Raw genomic sequence first — 21,609 nt, forward strand, 5'->3', positions numbered from 1 at the left:
CTGTTTTTCCATGAGTGGGATTTAGGAAATTGCATTGAAATGCCATACTGTCAGTAGCAAACACACTCTTGAGTTACAAGCAGGGGTGTCACTAGGTTTTAAGGACAGGGGGGGCTTAGCCCCCAAGAGATGCACACGACATGAACGAACGTAGTGAATGAGCACAAAATTTCACAAACAGAAAACAAAGACTGAGAAATTGTTTTCCTACTTTTTTGGACAGATTAAACATCCTAGGCCACCAATAGATCTATTGTTTTATTTCAGTCTGCTTTATAATACAGTACAACAAAAAAACAGAGGAAATGTGTTTGCTGCATCAATAACAAGAAAAAAACTGAAAATAAAAAAGTACATTTTTCTGGCTGCAATCACCAGTTACTTGGTGGGTGGAAGCATCAAAGAATGACGTCTGTTTTTAAGAGTGGCAAATCGGTCAATCACTCTGTTGTGACTCAGATGCTGAAGCGTGTCTTTTTCAATAGACATGACTGCAAGACTGTGAAGTCTTTTCTGACCCATTGTTTGACGCAGCCAGGAGTGCAGCCGACGCAGTGCACTAAAGGACCGTTCGCACGAGCAGCTGCTGACAGGCACTGTTAGGGCAACTTGGATGGTTGCCTTCAGAGAGGGAAACATGTCTGAATCAAGGAGGTTGTACACAGACAACATATTTTTGGGTGGACATCCAGCCTCTGTTTTCCGGGTAAGAAAGTTTCTGGCCACCAGAACCTCCTCTTTTTTCAGGTCAAGTCTGTAGTGCTTTGCAAGTTCATTCAAGTGTGGTTCACTCAAGAAGTTCTCAGATTTAGGACTGCATGCCTGGACGCCTTTTAGCAGCCCTGCATCTACACTGCAAAATCTTTGATCAAGCTCGCCAACCATCCGATCCACACAAGGGAAAAGTAACTCTCTTTTCAATGTGTCTGAGTTGTTCAATTCAGTGCGTGAACCCACAGTTGCCTCCAGGACAAAATCCTCCATTTTCCTCTGTTTGTGCCTTGTCTTGGCACCTGGTTCAGGGATACTGTGGGTGTTACACAGGGCCTTGGTTTTCTCATACAGCTCTGTAGCAAATGCATCTGAGTGTTTGCCCTTAAGTGTGTCACACACAGCTTGTTTGCAGATAAAAGCTTCTGCCAGGTCTAAAGTCTCTTTCTGCAGGAATTTGTGGAGTCCTTCGGTTACAGACAGAATCGACTGAAACATCAGTAGTGCATAGACTGCTGAGAACTTGTAGAGCTTTGCTCTGAGACCAACAGCTATGGGGGATCCAATTGCAGATAGGCACTCCAAAATGGCAGGCAATGTCTCAAGAACTGCACTGATTGATCGCAACTGACATGCCCAGCGAGTGTTTGAAAGTTGCACAAGCTCAGTTTTTGTCAATCCAAGCTTTGCCTGAGTCTCCATGAACTTATGATGATTGACTAGGGAGGTGCTGAAGAAAGAATACACACACTCCAACAAGCTGAAAAGCTCCACAGCCTCTGGGACAGCCTTGCAAGTATTGCACAAAACCAGGTTGAGTTGATGAGCATAACAATGCACATAGATAGCCTCAGGATGGAGCCTTCTAAAATGTGCTTGTACACCTCCAGTGGAGCCACTCATAACGGCTGCACCATCATATGTTTGTGCTACACACTTAAGCTCTGCAAGACCATAGTTTTGGATCTGCTGCTGAATCTCATTTGCAATGGACTGGGCATCAAATGATTTTATCTCTGCAAGTGCAAGGAAACGCTCCTTCACTGCCCCCTCTGACACGTACCTGACACAAACAGCTAACTGCTCTGCCTTTTTATCCCTTGCCTCATCCACCATGATGGAATAGACTTTAGACTTTGTCATTTCAGATACAATGACACTAGTAACTTCCTGGGCACAACAGTCAATCATGTCATTCTGGGATGTTGGTGAGATATACTGTGCATTTGATGGGGGATTATGTTTTTGAAGAAAAGCATCAAACTCCTTCAAAAGCTCCATGCACGCAAGAAAATTCCCTCTGTTTGGGCTGTCTTCACCTTCATCATGACCACGAAAAGGGAGTCCCTGTCTCCCTAACATAGAGGTGACTGCAACAATTCGTCTGAGATACTCTCTTCTTTCGACTATCTCACTCACATTTGCAGTTGCTATCATCTGTGCAACGTTTCCCTGTTTGCTAGTTCCCTGGTAGCTTTTCCATGTAACAACACTGTCCTTATGTGTTTGTGCCATCTCATGCTTGCCAAAGATGACTAAAGCTTTCTTCCAGTTCTTGCAACCGTTACTGACCAAACTATCATGTTTGATGTTTTTGCCAAACACTCTACATGGGAAGCAGAAAGCTGCATTCTGGTTGACTGAATATTCTAACCAGTTGTGCTTTTCAAACCAGCTGTGGTTAAATGCTCGCTTCTGTGTACCAAAAGTATCATGTGGATAGCTCTTCAGCTTCACCTGTCTGGGCCCTGTGTCTTTGTCACCTAAATCAAACCCTGTAGTAGAATGAGTTGCTGCAGCTGCTTCATCATTTTCCCTCTCTTGGCCTGTTTGCTCTCCTCTCTCTGTAATAACTTGATCTTCCTCTGCCTCTCGATCTATTTGCTGCAGCTCCTCTGTCTCTCCTTGCTCTCTCTGACTTGAACTTGCCTGTTGACCTTTTTCTCCCTCAGCCACTCCTTCTGCCTCACCCTTCAAGATACATTAAAACATACTGAATTGTAATGTAAATTGCTAATATCATGACTTCTGCTCCCGCTCCACAGTAATTTGTTGCTCCCAAATATTTTGAAGTTACAAACATTATATTTTGAGCACGCATGTGACTAAAATGGTTGCAATTTAAAGCCCTGAAAAATATTACTAAATTACTTGAATTGAAGTAATATTAAAATAGAACCCTCAAAAATATGTGAGTCAGGCTAATTTGACTTATATACATATCTCTCTCTTTGCTCTCTCCACTTTCTAACCTTGACTCTCCTAAATAAAAGCTCAAGTTAAACAGGTCTTATATGTTGTACCGTGACTGAAATGTTTCATATTTCATATCCATATTGAGTCCCATAAAATTCTAATCAGACTGTCTCCATCACAAATGACTCCGTCCTTTGACTCACCTCTCCAGCAGACGTCTCTCCCCTCTGCCTCTCTGTGCTCCTCTGCCCTGACTCCTACAGGTTAATGGGGATGGAGTGATTATTATTATTTCCACTGATGATAACCATACCTGAATGAGCTCAGCTGGATTTTTCAGAGCTAAAACGAGTGACAGAAATTAACATTATGCTAACAATTTAACTTAGTGCGCTAGCCAGGTTTTTATTTACAAAATGGGGAGCACCTGGTTCATTATTTACATGGGACTCTCTGCTGTTAGCTGGAGCTAACTAATTGTTACTACCAGCCAGTGATGAAGACTTACTTTCTTGAAAAACTTGCGTATATCCATGATTTCTTGCCGTTTGCCACATGCATGCTTAGTGTTTCTGCAGGTGTATACGAGCGGAGTGTAAAGTAGCAGTGAAAACGAGGACTGGATTTTCAGTCATGTGGATGTCCCCTGTGAACAACTGGAAGGGATTGGATAACGAAGCACTGACGCTACCTTAACAGTGTAAAGCGAAAGGGACCAACCGAGTTATGATCATATTTGTGTGAATAGCGACAGGTTTATATTATTATTTCTTTAAACTCATATTCCTGCATCTTTATATTGAATTTGTCTGCAAGTTCTGTAAAAAAAAAATCGAATAAGTTAAAAAAAAAACAAAAAAAACAAAAAAAAAAAACCCCACCAAATTATTTAGGGGGGCTTAAGAATATTTTAGGGAGGCTTCAGCACCCCTAAAATAGGCCTAACGACGCCACTGGTTACAAGCAAAGAAAACAGGAATGTAAAAACTCTGCAATAAAAAAATCTGTTCCGCAAGCAACTCTGTACTACTGCTACACCACTTTGTGTTTACAGCTACAAGGCAAGAAAAGGTGTCACAGAAAATAGTTCTAACAATTTCTTTCATCCTTAAAAAAAAACATAATAACAAACATGACCTGCGGAGCAAAACCATTTTAGGATAGCTCGGAGGAGTCAAAAGTAGCTGAATTTGAGAACATGAGTTCTATTAGGAATAATTTCCCAGGTTTAGTGGCTACGTGACTAGTTTATGACTTGTAGACTCAAACTTATTTATTAGGTAACACTGGCTGAAAATTCTAAGCAGTGCCAGATTTACATTAATTCTTCATATTAATGGGCAAATGCTTAAGAATGGTGTATCCTACTACTCTAAAATGTCGTTTTTAAGCCAATCAGGAAGGTGGTTGCACAAATCGTGGCTTAAAAGCAAGTGAATATAGTTGATTTCATAGTTATTTAAGCAATTGCTGAGCAGCTAAAGGCTATACATTTTGACTTACTCATCTTTTACATAACTGTACTTAATGTTCTATCCATACAGGTTAATTTCATTCAAGGTTTTCACTCACTTTCAAAAAGTAAAGTGTATTTTATTGACAGTTTAGGTCCATCATCATTTAATGATGCCAGTTTGTCTTGTTAATCTTTTGAACTTTGTTTAAATTTTACTTTAAAGTTGTTGTTTTTTTTTAAAGTTGAACTACAACATTATAGAAAATGATATCCAACATGAGGCGTTCTTTAAAAAAAACTCACCAAAGATGCAAAAGATAATTACATCGCCCACATGATGAATGAATCATAGCTGAATTTCCTACTGTCATGTTTTTGTTTCCACTTAATTTACACTGTAAATGTTTCTAGCATTTGTTTTTGTATGTATTTCTCCTGTTGTGTATTTATTCTTGTTGGCTTTAAATGGGACCTAAAATTCTGTTTGACCTCATGTGAACAGATGTGTTGAAATGACAATAAAAACCCTTGAATCCTTGAACACTTTTTAATTCACTGTCACAATGGTCTTGAATAAACAAGCTGCTTGCATGAGCAGAACAGCTTTGCTAAGGAAATGTAAGAAGACCCAGATCCATGTTTGAATTTGAAAAAACATGTTAGACATAAAATGCTGTTATTTTTGGTTTTCATTTGCTAAAAGGTTGTGGCATCCCATTTTAATCCTGTCTTTATTAAGTTATATAACAAGTTTTGGCTTTCCAGGTGTCGTAATACAGATTCCTAAACAAGCATTGCCTTTAATTCTGTATTCACAGTGACATATTTAATGTGCAAACTGGGCAGGTTCATACTTGAGACAGAAGAACTGACCTCTGAAAAGACTATCATCATTGATTTGAATCAGGAAAAGCTTAACATTTAAGTAAACACACAAGAACATACAAATGTTAAATGTATTTTATACTACAGCCAGGCATTGAAAAGCTGATGCTTTAGTTTTCATGTCAAGTTTTTACAGTCTTGAAATGTAAATGTAAAAATATATTTTTACAAAAATCTCAACAAAAAAAACATCTTTTATTCTGCAATGTGCAGATATTTTGCACACTGTAAAGATTTTCCAGAAGCCTGATGGTTATATAGTTTGCAACGGACTCCACATTTTCTCCACTTCACTGTGTCTCTTACAGGTCTGAGAATCATTATAGATTGTCGTAGAGTTTGCAGTGCAGATATGCCAGCTTCTCGGCTCTGCTTTTCCTCAGCAATGGAAACCACTCTTGATAACTAAGCTCTACAACCCTATAGCCTGCTATCTTTAACTGCCTTCTCTTCATGGCATGAAGTCCCAGGAGCTGCTGTGACTGGGAGCAGAAGTGGTTCCTGTTCGAGACCTGTACGGCAATTTTGACTATCTCATTGGAGTCCTTGCGAGAAGACCCAAGGTGACTGGGTTTGGTCAGAGTTTCTATAATATCAGTGGTCAAGTCTAGCACTGTGTCAAAGAGTCTCCCACTTTCATCGGGCCGTAATCTTTGAAGAGATGTAGTCTTCACTTTAGGTGATTGAGCCAAAGGCGCTTTTGTGTTGTTGTTTTTATTTATCAACTGTGCTAAAAGTTCATCAGTTATTGTAACTCCTACATTTAATTTCCCCCAACCCTGATTAGAAGGAAATGTGGATGGGCTTTGTTCTAGAGATGCTTGGTTCACAGGTACAGGCTGCCCAGTGGAGTTGAGGTGCACTTCCAGGTCAATGGAGCGAGTATGGGGAAGGATCATTCTTTTACATACAAACTCCTCTCCACCAAGCAGATCTTTCAGAGCAGATTCTGCCTCCTGAACCTCAGGTTTCTGGCACACATCTGACTGAGCAAACGTCCACAGCATTTCTGTAACCTCATCTCGAAGTTCATTGCTCAGTCGAGGGCCAGTCCACTGAGGCAACTCCAAAGCTACAACTCCATCTAAAGTGAACAAATCCTTCTTCAGCTCAAGCTGTGTGCATTTCAGTGCTAAGTTGATAAAATCAGGGCTCAAGGCTAATGCAATTAGGTCCTCTGGGAACTGTGAGACAAAGGCCAAGCCTAAAAGACCAGTGAGCAGATGCTCTGGGTATCGTTGAAATTCAGCTTTCCTTTGCCTCAGGGATTCTGTAAGACTTGGATAGAAGCTTGGACTCCGTGATGGGAGAAACCCTAATGTGCCATAAGCCCACAAGAGTTTGCATGAGTCTTTACTTCTGCAGTGTGGCACTAGCAAGGGTACTCTGTCAGCGACAGCAGTAAGGATACTGTCATTACTGTAATGAAGAGCAGAACAGGTCAGTGCCACGTGCATTAGCCCCTTGACACCCATTCTGTGGGCACGCTTAGGAACTTCCTCTGCCATGGCCTCCAGCCATACCCTGTGATATAAATAACTGAAACGCAAGTACTTCAACACATTCACCATGGCAAAGTCGCTCATCTCCTTCACAAAAGAGAGTGCCTTATCGACAATGCGAGTCACTGCACTCTCAGATATTGAAGTTTGGGATTTAAAGAGTCCTAAGCATATAACACCAACCTCCTCAGGTCGCAATTGTAGCAAATGATGCATGAGAAGCTGCTCCAGAGGACGGATCAAGTCTTTTGGACACTGCCTACCCTCTCCCAATATATACAACAGTTGGACCAGCTCGGGCACGCCCAATTGTCCCAGATGCAGACGAACAGAGTCATAGAGGTGCAGTAGGAACTGAGGTGCCTGCTTCCCTATACAGCGCCACAAATCAGCAGCTAAAATCAACTGATGCAAAGTCATCTGACTGGACCGGCGACTCAGCTCAGTCTCGTACAGTTCGAGTACAGTGTGGGCAGAGGGCATGCCCAGCCACACAAACGACTGCAGCACCTCCAGCAGCTGAAGTTGAGTAAAGTAGCGAAGGTGTTCCACGGAATATCGGAGGAGCATGATGAAGCGCTGGTCACTCCTCACTAACGGCATCTTGTCTGGGTGCAATCGACTGAGCTCCATAAGAAACTGAGACACATCAGATGCTTTCATGCTGCCCTTTAAAACAGCCACTTTTTGGAGCAGCTGCATTGCCTCCTCCCATTTGAGTGGGTGAGGTCTTTGGTTAAGGTCTAGGCTCATTGAGGCATACTCTGGTCTGCATTTGTGGAAGGCACGCGTCTCTACTTTAACATCTGGTAGTACAGGCTTTCTCTGGTAAGAGGACGCTGAGGGGATCTCCGGTTCAGAGCTTTTATTGAAAGCCAAGTCCAGAAGAGTGTTCTTTGAGCTGGAGAGGTGTCGTGAGCAACTCACACTGTAGCGATTGCTCCGTTGCCAGAAAGAAGGTGCGAGAGTGGGTAGACACTGCTCATCTTCATCGTTGTCTGTTTGGCTATGGGAGGCTGCAGAGTTCAATGCAGAGTGATGATATGAAGAAGGGCTGTAACGGAGCCTGTAACCTTCTAAACATACTTCATTGTGCTGCGACAAGATTCTCTTTTCCTCCAGATCATCAGCTTCATCCTCTGGTTTGATATACGCATGCTGAGCCCTGGCAAAGCCTTTTCTCAGGCCTGGGAGGTGGCGTAGCCTGGGCATCCAGCGACACACCACACAGGTAGCCATGGGTGTACCACACTAGAAAACATAGCAAAATACAGCAAAACAAAAGTCATGTGCCAAGTCAAGTAATGTGCCAAGCAAAAACATATCTTACAAATGAATAAATTATACATTGTTTGTATTAAAACCACAATTAAAAAGATACAGATTCATACAGATGAGCTTCCTTGTTAGTTTTTAAAGGTTGAAACTTTAGACACAAACATAAAGCTGCTTGTCAATAGTGACATACACTATTTTTTTGTTATGGTGGCTATAATAATGCACTTTGTAGCTCTTTCCGAGACTGACTACAATACATGATATTTCTCTCTTAAAATTACAGTTTAAACTAAACGATAAACCTAAATTATTTAGAGATTTACATGTTAAAGTAGTCTGTCCATCTGTAAACCAACAGAGGTCGGACACGTTTTAGAATGAGACAGCAGGAAACACGATGCTAATTTAAACTACACTAAACTAAAAGTGCACAAATCTGTATGTATTTTAACCAGATCGTTGAACTGACCTTTTACGATCCAAAAGCAACACGTGCAACGGTGAGAAACCTCAAGAAATCATGGCAGGAACACACAGCATTAGTCTGTTAGAACGACTCTTCTGACAGACCTACGGCAACCCCACCGGAACTCGTGAATTTGATTTTCAAAATAAAATAAACTTTACATTATCAGCTACATTGTTATACGCATACATATTCTAAAACAAATTAATACATCAATTTGAAATATAGAGCACTGTATTAGCACGCCGCATTTTAATTTAATCCTTAGATTTAATAATAATTGCCTGTAAAAGTACCGTGTCTGACTGTATGATATTATTATGGCAGGTTGATCTAACTTCCGTGGAGAGCAGCGTGTGACCTATGGCAGCTGGGTAGGTTCAAAACTACTCATTCAACGAGCCGCAATGAGAACACATCAGCAATAACACAAGTTGTGTTAACTGAAACCAATTAATAATAATTATTACATTTGATTAAAACAAAAAAACACCCTACCTGACCTAAGATGTTCGCATACCATAAAAACCATTCATGTTTAAATCTTATTTTACATCAGTACCCAGTAGTACATAAATAAATGTGATTCTGGAACTAAGAAACAATATAGATATACAACAATTTTTGTGATAATTACTTTTATATTTTATGTTGATTCAATGGTTACAGTACTGTGCAAAGGTCTTGAGCTACCTTGTTTTTTAATTCGTTGCTAGGAAATGGGAAAGAGCTTGAAAGTCAGTATTTGGTAAGACTAACTTTATGCGTCAACATAACTTGGACTATTTTTTTTTCTTATTTGTTAATTACATAACTTTCATGTACTGTTCATCTGCTCTAACATTTTTAAGGCCTGCCACTTCTTCTTTTGTGTTCCAAGCTCTTTGGGAGTCAACTTGTTAGTGCAAAAATACTATTTTATATTTTATGTTTTTATATGGCAGATATTATTTATAGATTTTTTTCATATTTATAATTCAACAAAAAAAATGGGAACACATTCTGTGTTTTTTGACAGGCTTCTAGTAAAGAAGATGCAGAAAAACAATTTAAAAGTTCTTTGCTAAGTTGTCTGTTTTTTGTAGATACAAAACTGCTTCAGCCTTAGAGTTTGGTAACTTTTTTTTTTATGTTGGAACGATTCAGGACGGAACTGAAAATGAATAAAAACATCCAATGTTCAAAGAAAAATTTTAGCATATCTTCAGAAAACCTGGCATTTAATTCATTGGAAGCAAAATATTAAGAAAAAAGGGGTAACTCTTTTTCGTATTTGTTGTGTGAGAAGCTGAGCTATCAAACTAGGTTATACTGTAAAACATGTTTTATTTTTAAAATCTATCAATTTTTTTCTTTTCTTTTTCCCTTTCTGTTCATTTAGGTATGACCCACGTTAATTATTATTGCCCTGTTTAGATGTTCCATATTTTATTCAAGTGTGTTTATTCTAATATTTCTACACATAATAATTTCTTAATTCCAAAATGTACTGCCCAAGTCTAAAACAAGTTGTATATCAGAAGATATGTAAGGGCCCAGACACTTGCTGCCATTTGAAGTCTTTAAGTTTTTTCACTCTATAGATCCTGTCTTGCTCCTCCTTACTGTTGTTTCAAATTTTTATTCTTTTATTAATAAATTTGTTAATTTATTTTAAAACAGCAAACAATTCATGTTCAGTTAACTTGAATTGTTTGCGTTTTACAGATAATGAAAATGACCAATCTAATCAATTTGATTTAAAAAAAAACAAAAACATAAAAGTTGGTTGAATAGAAAAATATCTGGTTTTGATGTTTTTCTTTCTCTTAAATGCAACACAACTTGTTTCTGTGAAAGATTCATTCCTAACACTAAAACTGTCTAAGATTCAGTTTAATTATAAAATTGTGGTGAGTAAATTCTAAGTGTTTTAGTTTAGTTTTATCACACTTAGGCAAGCTCACTGTCACATTTTTACCACATGAGATTCTACATATTCTCTTCAAACACCTCGACTTTAAACAACAGTTGTTGCTGTTGTTAGTTTTTGAAGATTTCCACTATATGCTGTATCCATTCTATGCCTGCAAAAAAACACTGTTAGCAAAATAAAAGATTGATTTGTAATGTTGCCACCCCCATGTTTTTGTTTGCTTGTTTGTTTTTTGAATCCTCAAAGTGAATTTTAGGAAATGTTAAATATGTCACAGAAATAACAGTTGAAGTGAGACTTCTTTGAAATAGTTATTGTATCTATTTTATTTGTTGTTGTTTTTTTCATTAAAGTGCAACATCATAATCGTTCATATGTTTTCAATGCAATGCTTTCTGTCACTGAAATTAACATTTGCATTTCTCTTCTGTTTGAGCAGAAAAGGCAACTTCAAAATCTGTGCCTCCATTGTGTGACTTCACACATGAATGAATCCAGGGGTTAGAGGTGAACTACACTGACCTATGTGCAAGACAATTCTCTCATTTCTGCTGGGAACACTTCTTATGTCCTTTGAGAAGGTATAGCCCCAGCAAAAGACACTGAGCCATGTAGGTGGCCTTTGGATTCCCTTTGTAAAACTTGTTGCTGACATTAGTGAATATTTTTATGGTTCTAAATGTTACAGTTCAATTGTATACAGAAGCATGGTGGTATAGTCTTTCATTAAACTAAAGATAAAAATCTATTATAATATTTTTTTTATTTATCTAATATTGTAAATAATGGCAAATAAAAAACAAAACAAAAAAAACTAAAACATAGAAAGTCGAAAAATTGTATCATCATTATTATTCGTTTAATTTCTAAGGTTCTGTTTTGGTTACACTGCGTCAAATTCTGGTCAGCTACAAATCTGAAAAGCCATCCCAGAAAATTCCCCAAATAATACGTTTTATGTAGTAAACAGATTTAGCACACAGACGTATACTATCATCCAGTTTAAACAAATAGAAAACATTTATTTTTCGTTAGATCGAATTATTTTAAGAATGTATTAAATTTCATAAAACATTTTTATTCCACGTGTAAACATCACCAAAATCAACTTAGAGAGCCTTAAGGCGTCCCGTCCAGTGATTATAATGGGAGGCAATTTGATATATTTTCCCCTATTGAAACGGCTTATCTATGTGACCACCTTTGTATGTATAGCTACAATATATGAATTAAGTGAGGAAACTTCAGAGTCCCACTTGGAGAGGAAGTAGAGGATTTATGCTAATGAAGGAGTTGAGGCTCCGCTACGCTGGCTGGGAACCGCCCTTCATTCACCACATGGTTAAAAGGAGAGTCTACTCGCGCCACTTTCGCAATCTTACTACGATTCCCAAAATCCTAGCAAATCATAATAGTAGCACATGGTTGTGCACTTTTTGGAGGGGGTTACACGTCTTAGCCGATGTTTAATCTGTGAAGTCTGTGTTCTTTTTTTTAAATTTTGCAGATGTCCAAGAAACTGGGTAAACGGTAAGTCTGAACAAGTGAGTGAAGATGGTGGATTTTTTTAGTGTCTTATAAGGCGCGTGTTGTTGGCAAGAAACCTGTTGTTAGCCTTTTTTGGGGAGATGCGGTAAACGTCGGGAAAGTGAAATTCGCTGGGTTGACTTCGGTACGTGTGTGCGCTCTAACGTATATGCGAGGAGGGGAGAAGAAAGCGTTTTAATGGTCAAGTTTCCGCATTTTTAAAAACAAATGTTGTAGGAGCGCATGGCAACCTCTCCTCCATGGCAGGAGAATGAGGGAGATTTGAAAAGCATGTGTTGCCGCTGCTGTTGCACCTCTTGTCGGTACCTCGGAAGTGGTCCACACTCGTAAAACGATAAAATTAAATAACCGCTACAAATTTTGGCAAAAGCCCCAAGTTGTAGACTCACGTGCCCGCGCTGTCAGCCGTCTGTTTGTAGAATTTTTAAGTTTTCAGTCATTTCGGGTTGCAGTGGTGTACATTTAAAAGTGCCTCCAGAACAAAGCAGCAGCAGCAGCACATGGGGTTCTAGCAGGCCGCGCGCCTTTGCTATCCCGCGAGCTGCCGAGTTAGCGGCTAACGCTAATATGCCAACAAAAACATTGTGATTTTATAATAATAACATAATTGTCACTAGCTGCGCGGGCTCTCTTATGTTTATTCAAATGCCGCTGTCGGCGTTTACAAGCACCTGGGAGCACGTGTACTGATCTCTAATTAGCATGTGTGAGTTAGCCATACTGAAACAACTAAGTTGGCTAAGACAAGGGGCAATACAATGCTTAGAAGTGGATGGGGAGTGGAAGCTAATATCCAAACATTACCAGCATACTTCATGAGATTACTAGGGTATTGGATTAAGTGTTGTCTTTAAGGAATACTGATAGGTGAACAAACTTTAATTGGATAATTATCTAAACAACTAAACACACTGTAGCAAGCTGCACGCGTTAGCCTGTTTGGCTAGCGCATGCTTACAGCAGACTGTTTTGATGGAGCCCTCGCGTAACTACTAGCTTGTGTGGTGGATTCTGCGTTTTAAGTTTGGAGCAGTTGCGGTCTCACGCGTGGTCCACAGACTAGTCATTATAAGCGAACGCCTCACGTGCGGCCAGTTTTAGCTGCGTGTGTGTGCACGGACACTGTAACATCGTCGATGTAGTCCCATGTGCTGTTCTTGCAGTGGCTATTAGGGTTTTTTTTTTTTTTTTTTTTTTTTTTTTTTTTTTTTTTTTTTATAAACTGTGGACTCCTGGGCGCCATGTTAGCGGGTGGGGGAGGGGTACAGAAATGTGGCTGGAGTACAAGTGTTGGTATCCATGAACAGTCCCGGTTCAGACTCCTGGTTTATCATTTAGCTTTAAGGTGTTCGAGGTTATTGGTGTCTCTGACGCTATCATCTCGATTGCCATGCGGGAAGCTTGGCTGCTTGAGATTAATTGGAACAGAGTTTTGGGTTTGGGGGGGGGGGGTTGTAAACGGACGCATGGTGTATAGCTACTCTTGAATAACAGTTTTTGCAGAATGTCCTGAACGTTATATGAATGCAACGATTGAAAGTGAGTGGGGTGTGCATACAGAGGGGGAAAGTCTTTCATGGAACCTCAAAATATGTGCAGAGATGGCAAATAATTGTCCAGGATTTGCAAGGACAATTTAAGCACTCAATAAATGTGCATGTATTTGTGTAATTAAATTAATGATTTCTCCAGCAACTTAAAAAAAACTTGATGCCTAAAAGGGTTTATAATATCTTGACCACTAAAAATCGTCATGAAGTTTAGCCTTACAAGGACCATTCTAGTTGGGAGGGAAATGGTCTTTTCTGAGTGAGTTCATACACCACACTAATCACAGTACTCTTTGCCCGTTCAACTTTGTCAAGACTCTGCAGATGTATGAGATCGTTACTGTATACTGAGTTTGATCTTTTGAATTTTTATTAGAGAAAATTACCTACGTCAAAACTTGTCAAACTGCAGCTAACCTCTAACATTTGGTAAACCACAAACTGATAAATGTTAGGCTTGAGTTGGGTATAAACTTTCTTGTGCAATGTCTTTGTGTATCTTTTTTGTTATTCCTACTGTTAATGCTACATCTTATTTATCCCTACAGAACCCCATTCACATCTGTCTCCTGGGCAGTCGTCACTGTGGCTTTAAAGGCACAGTAATGCAGTCTGTGAGGAGAACGTCACACGAGCAGTTTACAGTCACTGTAGTGCCAAAGTGCTTACAGTGCAGGTAGTTTTGTTCAATTCTACTGCAGTGAAGGCACTTTCAGCACTCTTCTGATAATATTAACTGAAGGAAGCTGACTTGTTCATAAACACAGCCTTTATGTTGCAAGTCCTAAGTAGACTGAATCCACATACACTTGTAAATAGACATCTGGCAAGACCTTGTCGTCTTGCTGTGAGGCTCAGCCCCCTGATGTTCTGGAGCAAAGCAGCTGTGTAAGAAGCAAACATGCTAAATGGTTGTTAGATGTTGTATATCCTGTCACTGTGGAAAAGTGCACAGAATTGGAGCAGCTGCTGATTTGTTTTTGTATTTTTATTTGACTTTATGTATGAGGAGAGGAGTCTTAAAAAATTGTTACCTGGCAAAATGTGACTACTACTAGTACTTATGCTAAGGTGCATCTAGTGCAGATAGTGAAGTAGACTAGCACCTACTGCCCTAAGTGCTCCTTCTGGCATAAGGGGCTGGGACTCTCATCTGCCATGTATCTCTGTATGCATACATGTGAGAGTGAGAGTTTGGGTTTTTTGAAGTATATTTGCATGGACACTCTTAATCTTAATTGTGGCTGTCCTCCGTTAGTTTTGCGTAGTTGCGCTGCAAGAAGAAATAAGTTGTGCAAATCTATGCAAAACTGACGGTGGCCTGCGTTTCCATCCAAATCCTCTTTGCGCATCGTCTATGAAAGAACAGTCACAGTCTGGTTTCCAGTGCACCTCTGTCAATAATGTAAAGACAAGGTTTCAGTAGTATTAAAGTGCTTATAGTGCAGGTAGTCTTATTACTGTTTAAATTCTACTGCAATGTGAGCACTTCAAGTACTCCTAGACTACGTCGTCTTGGGAAAACTGCAGGGGTAGCTTATGCACGTGGGTCTCTGGTTAGTTTTGCTGGTTTGCTTTCAGCTTTTAAATGTACTGCTGTGCAAATCCATGCAAAACTGATCATAGAACTGAAAATAATCTATCAGAAGTGATCCCTTTCTGTGCAGGTTGGGAGAGGTGGCAATGCTCTGTGCTTGTGTGGTATTGCACTTGTCCCGGCCTGTTGAGGACACTGGGAATTGTTCTGCAAGTTCTCCCAGGATACTTTCTTAAAATCTGAATTTGATTATAATCTGTTTTTGTTTTTTATGCGCACCTATTCCTAACAAGCTTTTAAATGTAGGTCACTTGAGAGTTGAGGAAATTTCTTGCTTAGAGCACCTTGTCATATATCTAAGGAAATATTTACTGTATGCAATGTAAATACAATACTTTATGAATAAATACTTAAATGACTCCTTTGTTCAAGTTTTTCTTCAAATATGTAATTCATTGTTAGTTTGAAAACTTGCCTTCAAAATGAGTTTTTGCTTCATGGCACGTCTTAACTGCAGGGTGTACCAATTTCAAAGTGATTTAATCCCACAAGGGTCCTCCGGTGATGATCGCTACACACACTGTCAGGAAAAAGGGGTTTCATGTGTTTCACGCAGTTGCCAGTAGGTTGTATAACAGGAGCAGCTGCATTAACTCCAGACATGCTTGCAAAAGCATGGAGCAAGTTTGTCTATATGTACACTTACCATGCATACAGAGGGGTACACACAAAGTAGTTTTAGATGTCTACTTGTTTGGACAAATATGTAAATAGATGTAAAATTGCATTGCCTTACAAACTTCCCAAAACTTGAACTTAATATTTGTCCTTTGCCCACTGATTTGTGGTCGTTATGCAATCTGTTTTATATGAAGTAAAACAATCAAGTCAGCCCTGTAATGACATGCTTATCACGCTTGCGTTCTTGAGATTCTTAAGTTAAAAATAAATTTAAAAAAAAAAAAATTAAAAAAAAATTATAATTTTTTTTTAATTTTTTTTTTTTTTTAAACAGTCTTGAGTAATTGCGCGAACATGCCATGCAGCAAAAGTATGTATACTTATAATTGCCAGAAGCTTCCACAAACCCTAAAGTTTCTCAATAAAAAGAAAAAATGCAATTCTGGCAATTACTTCATGGTTCAGGCGTTTAAGGGTTCATGCAAATCCAGAGTACGTAGTTGTATCTACCTTATTAAATGGAAAACTAGGTGAAACCAGTAACCTCTTTAATAAAAATTGGACACTTAAGAGACAAACTTTACAACTTTTAAATAATCTTCCTCGTTTTGCTGAGTCTTAACATGGAAGTGGTGTCTGCTGTCATAGTGTTTTGATATTTGTTGGATTTTTATTATTTGGGGAGTTAAAGTAGAGTTTGCAGTTTTACCATCCTCCAGCAGAGGGAGGTAGCTGTGCATTTAAGTGTTTGCTGGTCAGTGTAAGTGGCCCTGTACTGTACAAATGTAACACATTTAAACTGGAGACATGCAAATTAATGACTCCAAATCTGAAGAAGCATGCGCCCCTTAATGTTCTTAGTTTTCACAAAATTAAGACAATATTGGGTTTTTTTTTTTTTTTTTTTTTTGGTGTCTTGTTCTGCAACGTTTTCTTTTACCTAAACCCCATTGCTATAAATAAGTACTGTGTTAACTGATATCAACTGAGTGAGCGCTCCACTTGTCCTAGGGTTCCAAGATCTAGCAGACTTCTGGTCATTGAGCAGAGTTTCCATTATTTGGCATTGTATGGTAGGCTGGCAGAGGGAGCCATTCACTGGAGTGTTCATCTTTCATTATCATGTCCTCTCTACTTGACAGACAAGATAAATGGGAAGCATCCAGAGAGGACATGAACTCAAAGATGCATTTCTGCTTGTCAGTCCGTGCAGATTGCTCTAGCAACCTCTATTTAAGTTGATGTCGAGAAAGTCCTATACCTTTATTAGACACAGAATGCTGTGTGACTGTGGACTGTTGGGTAAAAAGCAACCAGTGCATTTAAGTTTTTGTCCAGACTTTGAGATCCAACTATAGCTATGGAAATTAAAATAAAACACCAGAAAGAGTACTCACAATAAAGTCGTATAACTATTTTTTTTTTCTTTTTGTCATACAAGCATGTTGGCTTGTTCCTCGTATAGACCGAAATATCTAGCCTAAAGATTACTAGATGTTAATACATTTTGACAGTAGCCGTTTCCAGAGGATGAATCCCATGACCTTGGTGGGTTTTGACTCTTCTTTTGAATGCTATCACTCGTTTTATAACTTTGACATTTGCACAACTTGTCAGAAACTATCTTGGATGAAAAATGGCTCTGTGGTTTTCTTTGGTAAGCATTAATAACAGTGTTTTTAACTTCATTGTAAAACTATGATTCCAAAGGACTTTTGCTAATTTGCATTGTGCCTGGAAAGGAAGTTTCCTTATTTCTACAAATGCAAATGTGATTTTAATATAGTATGACATAGTTATAGTATGGCAATAGCATGATTTGATTATTCGAGGATGGCATTCAAGTTATCAAATGTTGTTACTATTAGAATGGGAAATGAGTGAATACCTGCTGTTTGTGAAATAAAGCAATTGGAAATTAACATATCGCTTTGCAGTTTGCACCTAATCCCCGCAGTACAAAAGCTCTCTCTCCTGGATATACCAGGCTTTTTGTCTTCTTGCTTGATTGCGTTGTTCATCTTGTAGACCTTCTTAATCTGTATTCAGAGTTCAGCCCCTCTTTTTTTCCCTATCGCCTCATTTATGGAAAGAAATGATAGAATTTTTTACTAGCCCCTTAACCCATTAAAGAGGTATTTTTCAGTCCAGGTTTATTGCATTTTATTGTGAACGGTCTTGCCCTCACTGTCCGCTGCATGAGTAGAGATGACACAGAACCCAATACTCAGGAAGACATTCATTCACTCTTCCATTGTGCCCTCCTTGTGCTTGAATGCCAAATTAAATTGAAGACAAGACAAAAAATAATAATGATAATAATTAAAAATTCCAAATGCCATGTTTCCTTGAGGGTCAAAATGGGATGGGAGCCTTTTTGTACCCACTTAAATTATTTTAGTTCCCTGGTGAAATTTTTGTAGTAAATTTGTCAAGGATTACAGACAAAGAGAATGTGAGCACTTGAGTATGAGTCATTTTTCATGGAGGTGGGTTTTTCCCTTTTTTATTTTTTATCAGTGTTTAATACCCCCCAGCTCACTATCCTGAGCACAAACTCTTGTCCTGATAGCAGTTCCTAACCCGGAGCCATGTGTGGCTCTCATGAAGGCCACAATTTAGCAGATACCAATGTGATTTATGTCTAAATCCTAACCTGAACAGGTCTGTAGAGGTACTGCTTTCATGGTTATCAGTCTGAATTATTTTAGAGAAACCTAGCTGGCTCCTCTTAATACCTATAGGGCTAATTGAATATTCAGAAGGGACCCTGTGTGTGTGTGTTGATGTTATGTCTCCGGGGATTGTTTAATTCTGCTAACAGACACAAAAAAGCCAGTGTGAGCCATGCTGCTGAGGCTGCAGTTCACTGCTGACATTCACTCCAGTCAGGGTCTGTTCCTTCAGCTGACCTCTGCCTGTTAACTATGGCTCTATCTCAAGGATCATGCCCGACCGGAGTATGAACTCCAATTTTACGCATGCATATTGCACACCACAGCTGTCAATTTATGCTAATGCACTTTTGAATCAGCCATGAAAAACAATTAATTTTCTGAGCAGGTTGAGGAGGAGTTTTCTCAATCAGCTTGATCACAATCTTTAGTGCTGGAACACTTGCTGACTATGTGGCTTGTGAAGTGAGACATCGACTGAATTCAGTGTCTTTTTTCAGCTATTGGAACTGACGGGCTCTCGGACCACTTTGTGTGTCGTGGTCTATCGTCCGCCTAAATATCATAAGATGTTTATCTCTGAATTTGCTGATTTTTTGGGATCCGTTCTTTTTAAATATGATTCTGTTATTGTTTCTGGAGATTTTAACATTCATGTCTGCTGTATGAATGACCAATTGGCTAAAGACTTTCTTGTGCTGACTGATTCTTTTAATCTTATTCAGTGGGTGAATGAGCCTACCCATGTTCAAGGCCACACCCTTGATTTGGTTTTTTCATTCAATGTGGACATTTGCATTAAGGAAATCAGGAATACTGGTCTCTCTGATCATTCCCCGGTCATCTTCGATGTAGACCTGGGTGATACTGGACAATACCTAAACTCTCCTCTTTATCCTACGCGCACTATTAATGCCAATACTGTGGTCAACTTTACTACGTCTTTTGTTAACTCCCCATTTAGTATGCTGGATTGTTCTTCCCCACACACACTTGAGAACTCTACTAATACTCTTTTTACCACCTGTTCCTCGATTCTTAACATTGTTGCACCCATCAAAATGAAACGCCCTAGAACTTTCTCACAATGCTGGTTAAATGATTCTGTTCGTGCCCTACGACGTATATGTCGGCGTGATGAGAGGAAGTGGAGGAGTGATAGACTTCAGTCTTCTTATGATATTTTACGTATTAGCCGCTCGAAGTTCCAAACTGCTGCCAGAACGGCTAAAGTGGCTTTTCTCTCTAAAATTATTACCACTAATGGTGATAATCCACGAATTCTATTTAAAATTTTTAACTCTGTGGTGAACCCCCGTCCCTCTATGCCACTGCTGTCTTCCCCGGGTCTTTGTGGAAAATTCTCAAACTATTTTTTAGATAAAGTTTTATCCCTTAGATCTACTCTTCCTCTGGTGACTGATTGTATGTCTACTCCTGATTGTTCGGCCACTTTTTATCAATTTGAACCCGTTTCTCTCTCCACTCTGAAGCGTCTAATTGATAAGTTGAACAATACTAACTGTGTACATGATGCTCTCCCATCCCGTATTGTTAAGGATTGTTTCAGTGTAATTGGACCTTGTTTATTGTCCATATTGAACTTCTCCTTGCTTTCTGGCTATGTACCTTCAGCTCTCAAGCATGCCATAATCCAACCTGTTCTAAAAAAAAGGAACCTTGAGCTTAGTGATTTTGCCAATTTTAGGCCAATTTCTAAGCTTCCCTTTCTGGCTAAAATACTTGAGAAGGTGGTTCTGCTTCAACTGCAGACCTACCTTGATGAGAATAATATAAATGATAAATTTCAATCGGCCTTCAAACAACATCACAGCACAGAATCAGCATTGCTTCGTGTTTTCAATGATCTCCTACTAATGGCTGACAATGGACGCCCCTCAGTCTTAGTGCTTTTGGATCTATCATCGGCATTTGACATGGTTGACCATAATATCTTATTAGCGAGACTTGAGCACACTGTAGGCATCAAGGGCGCTGCCCTGGATTGGTTTAAATCCTATCTCTCCAATCGGCTCTCTACGGTACATCTGGCTACATCCTCTTCCTCGGCTGTACCTGTTTGCTGTGGTGTCCCCCAGGGATCTGTGCTGGGCCCTACCCTTTTCTCATTATACTTGCTTCCTTTAAGTGCCATCTTTGAGAAATACCATATTGCTTATCACTATTATGCAGATGATATCCAGCTCTATTTTGAGCTAAACGACGATCTTCCTCTGTCTCTGAATAGCCTCCGAGAATGCATGTCTGAGGCCAAGAAGTGGTTGTTGTCGAATTCTCTTATCCTTAATGAGAAGAAAACCGAGATTATGATTTTTGGTAGTAATGCCCTTCGTGCCAAACTCCGGGATGCCTTTGGTTTTCTTAGTTGTTCTCTCTCTGATACTGTCAGGAATCTGGGTGTCTTATTTGACAGCTCCTTTTCACTTGACAAACAAGTGTCTGCTGTTGTCAGATCTAGTTTTTACCAGCTTCGTCTTATCTCTAAGGCTAGGCGCTATATCCCGCATAAAGATCTCGAAAAGCTCATCCACGCCTTTGTAACGTCGAGGCTAGACTATTGTAATTCACTTTATTGTGGTCTCCACTCTTCCCTTTTACAGAGATTACAGACAGTTCAGAATGCTGCAGCTCGCATTCTAACCAAAACCAGCAAGTTTGCCCACATTACTCCTGTCCTTGCCGATCTGCACTGGTTGCCTGTCAGATATCGTATTCAATTTAAAATTTTGTTGTTTACTTTTAAAATTACTAACAACACTGCACCCAGCTACCTTAAGGACCTTTTAAACCCTTATGCTCCTGCTAGGGCTTTAAGGTCATCGTCACAGTTACTGCTGGCTCAGCCCAGATCTCGACTTAAGACTAGAGGTGATCGATCGTTTGCTCTTGTTGCACCTGTGCTGTGGAACAATCTCCCGATTGGCATCCGGGCATCTGATTCTATTCATTCTTTTAAATCACAGCTTAAAACATATCTTTTTAAACTTGCCTTCTCCACCTTTTAATTGCTGGTTTGTTTTGTTTGTTTGTTTGGTTGCTGTGACCTATTGACCTCTTGTATTAATTCCCTCCTATCTTTCTATTGGTGTCTTTTATTATGGTGGTACAGCTTTTATCTTGCTATTACCCATGTGCTGTAGTCATTCTTATTGGTAGCTTTTATCTATGAACATAACTCGTTATTTTTA

At 39.3% G+C, this 21,609-nt stretch overlaps 2 protein-coding genes and 1 long non-coding RNA gene across 4 annotated transcripts; 1 reads left to right on the forward strand and 2 right to left on the reverse strand.

Annotated features, from left to right (window-relative positions):
• Nucleotides 1-245: 245 nt before the first annotated feature.
• LOC146690795 (zinc finger MYM-type protein 1-like) lies at nucleotides 246-3,476 on the reverse strand. Its single transcript, XM_085433888.1, has 3 exons — nucleotides 3,416-3,476; nucleotides 3,111-3,164; nucleotides 246-2,682 (listed from the first exon to the last, which is right to left on the reverse strand). Exons 1-3 carry the CDS (start codon nucleotides 3,440-3,442, stop codon nucleotides 379-381), a joined length of 2,385 nt encoding a protein of 794 aa, XP_085290014.1. The 5' UTR covers nucleotides 3,443-3,476; the 3' UTR covers nucleotides 246-378.
• A 1,829-nt stretch (nucleotides 3,477-5,305) lies between these two features.
• fastkd5 (FAST kinase domains 5) lies at nucleotides 5,306-12,467 on the reverse strand. Of its 2 annotated transcripts, none has more exons than XM_085433890.1 (2): nucleotides 12,347-12,467; nucleotides 5,306-8,001 (listed from the first exon to the last, which is right to left on the reverse strand). In XM_085433890.1, the coding sequence occupies exon 2, from the start codon at nucleotides 7,987-7,989 to the stop codon at nucleotides 5,569-5,571; it is 2,421 nt and encodes an 806-aa protein (XP_085290016.1). In that variant the 5' UTR covers nucleotides 7,990-8,001; nucleotides 12,347-12,467; the 3' UTR covers nucleotides 5,306-5,568. The 2 variants fall into 2 exon arrangements, with proteins under 2 accessions (XP_085290016.1, XP_085290015.1); XM_085433889.1 differs by lacking the exon at nucleotides 12,347-12,467 and adding an exon at nucleotides 8,498-8,599.
• On the forward strand, nucleotides 11,734-15,463 carry LOC146690797 (uncharacterized). Its single transcript, XR_014915486.1, has 2 exons — nucleotides 11,734-11,939; nucleotides 14,056-15,463. It is a non-coding gene; the product is annotated as an uncharacterized LOC146690797 (long non-coding RNA).
• Nucleotides 15,464-21,609: the final 6,146 nt, after the last annotated feature.

This window comes from Copadichromis virginalis, linkage group LG16 (assembly GCF_057382275.1).
Source record: "Copadichromis virginalis isolate Kocher_CV1m ecotype Utaka linkage group LG16, C_Virginalis_male_GT1.1, whole genome shotgun sequence".
Taxonomy (NCBI): domain Eukaryota; kingdom Metazoa; phylum Chordata; class Actinopteri; order Cichliformes; family Cichlidae; genus Copadichromis; species Copadichromis virginalis.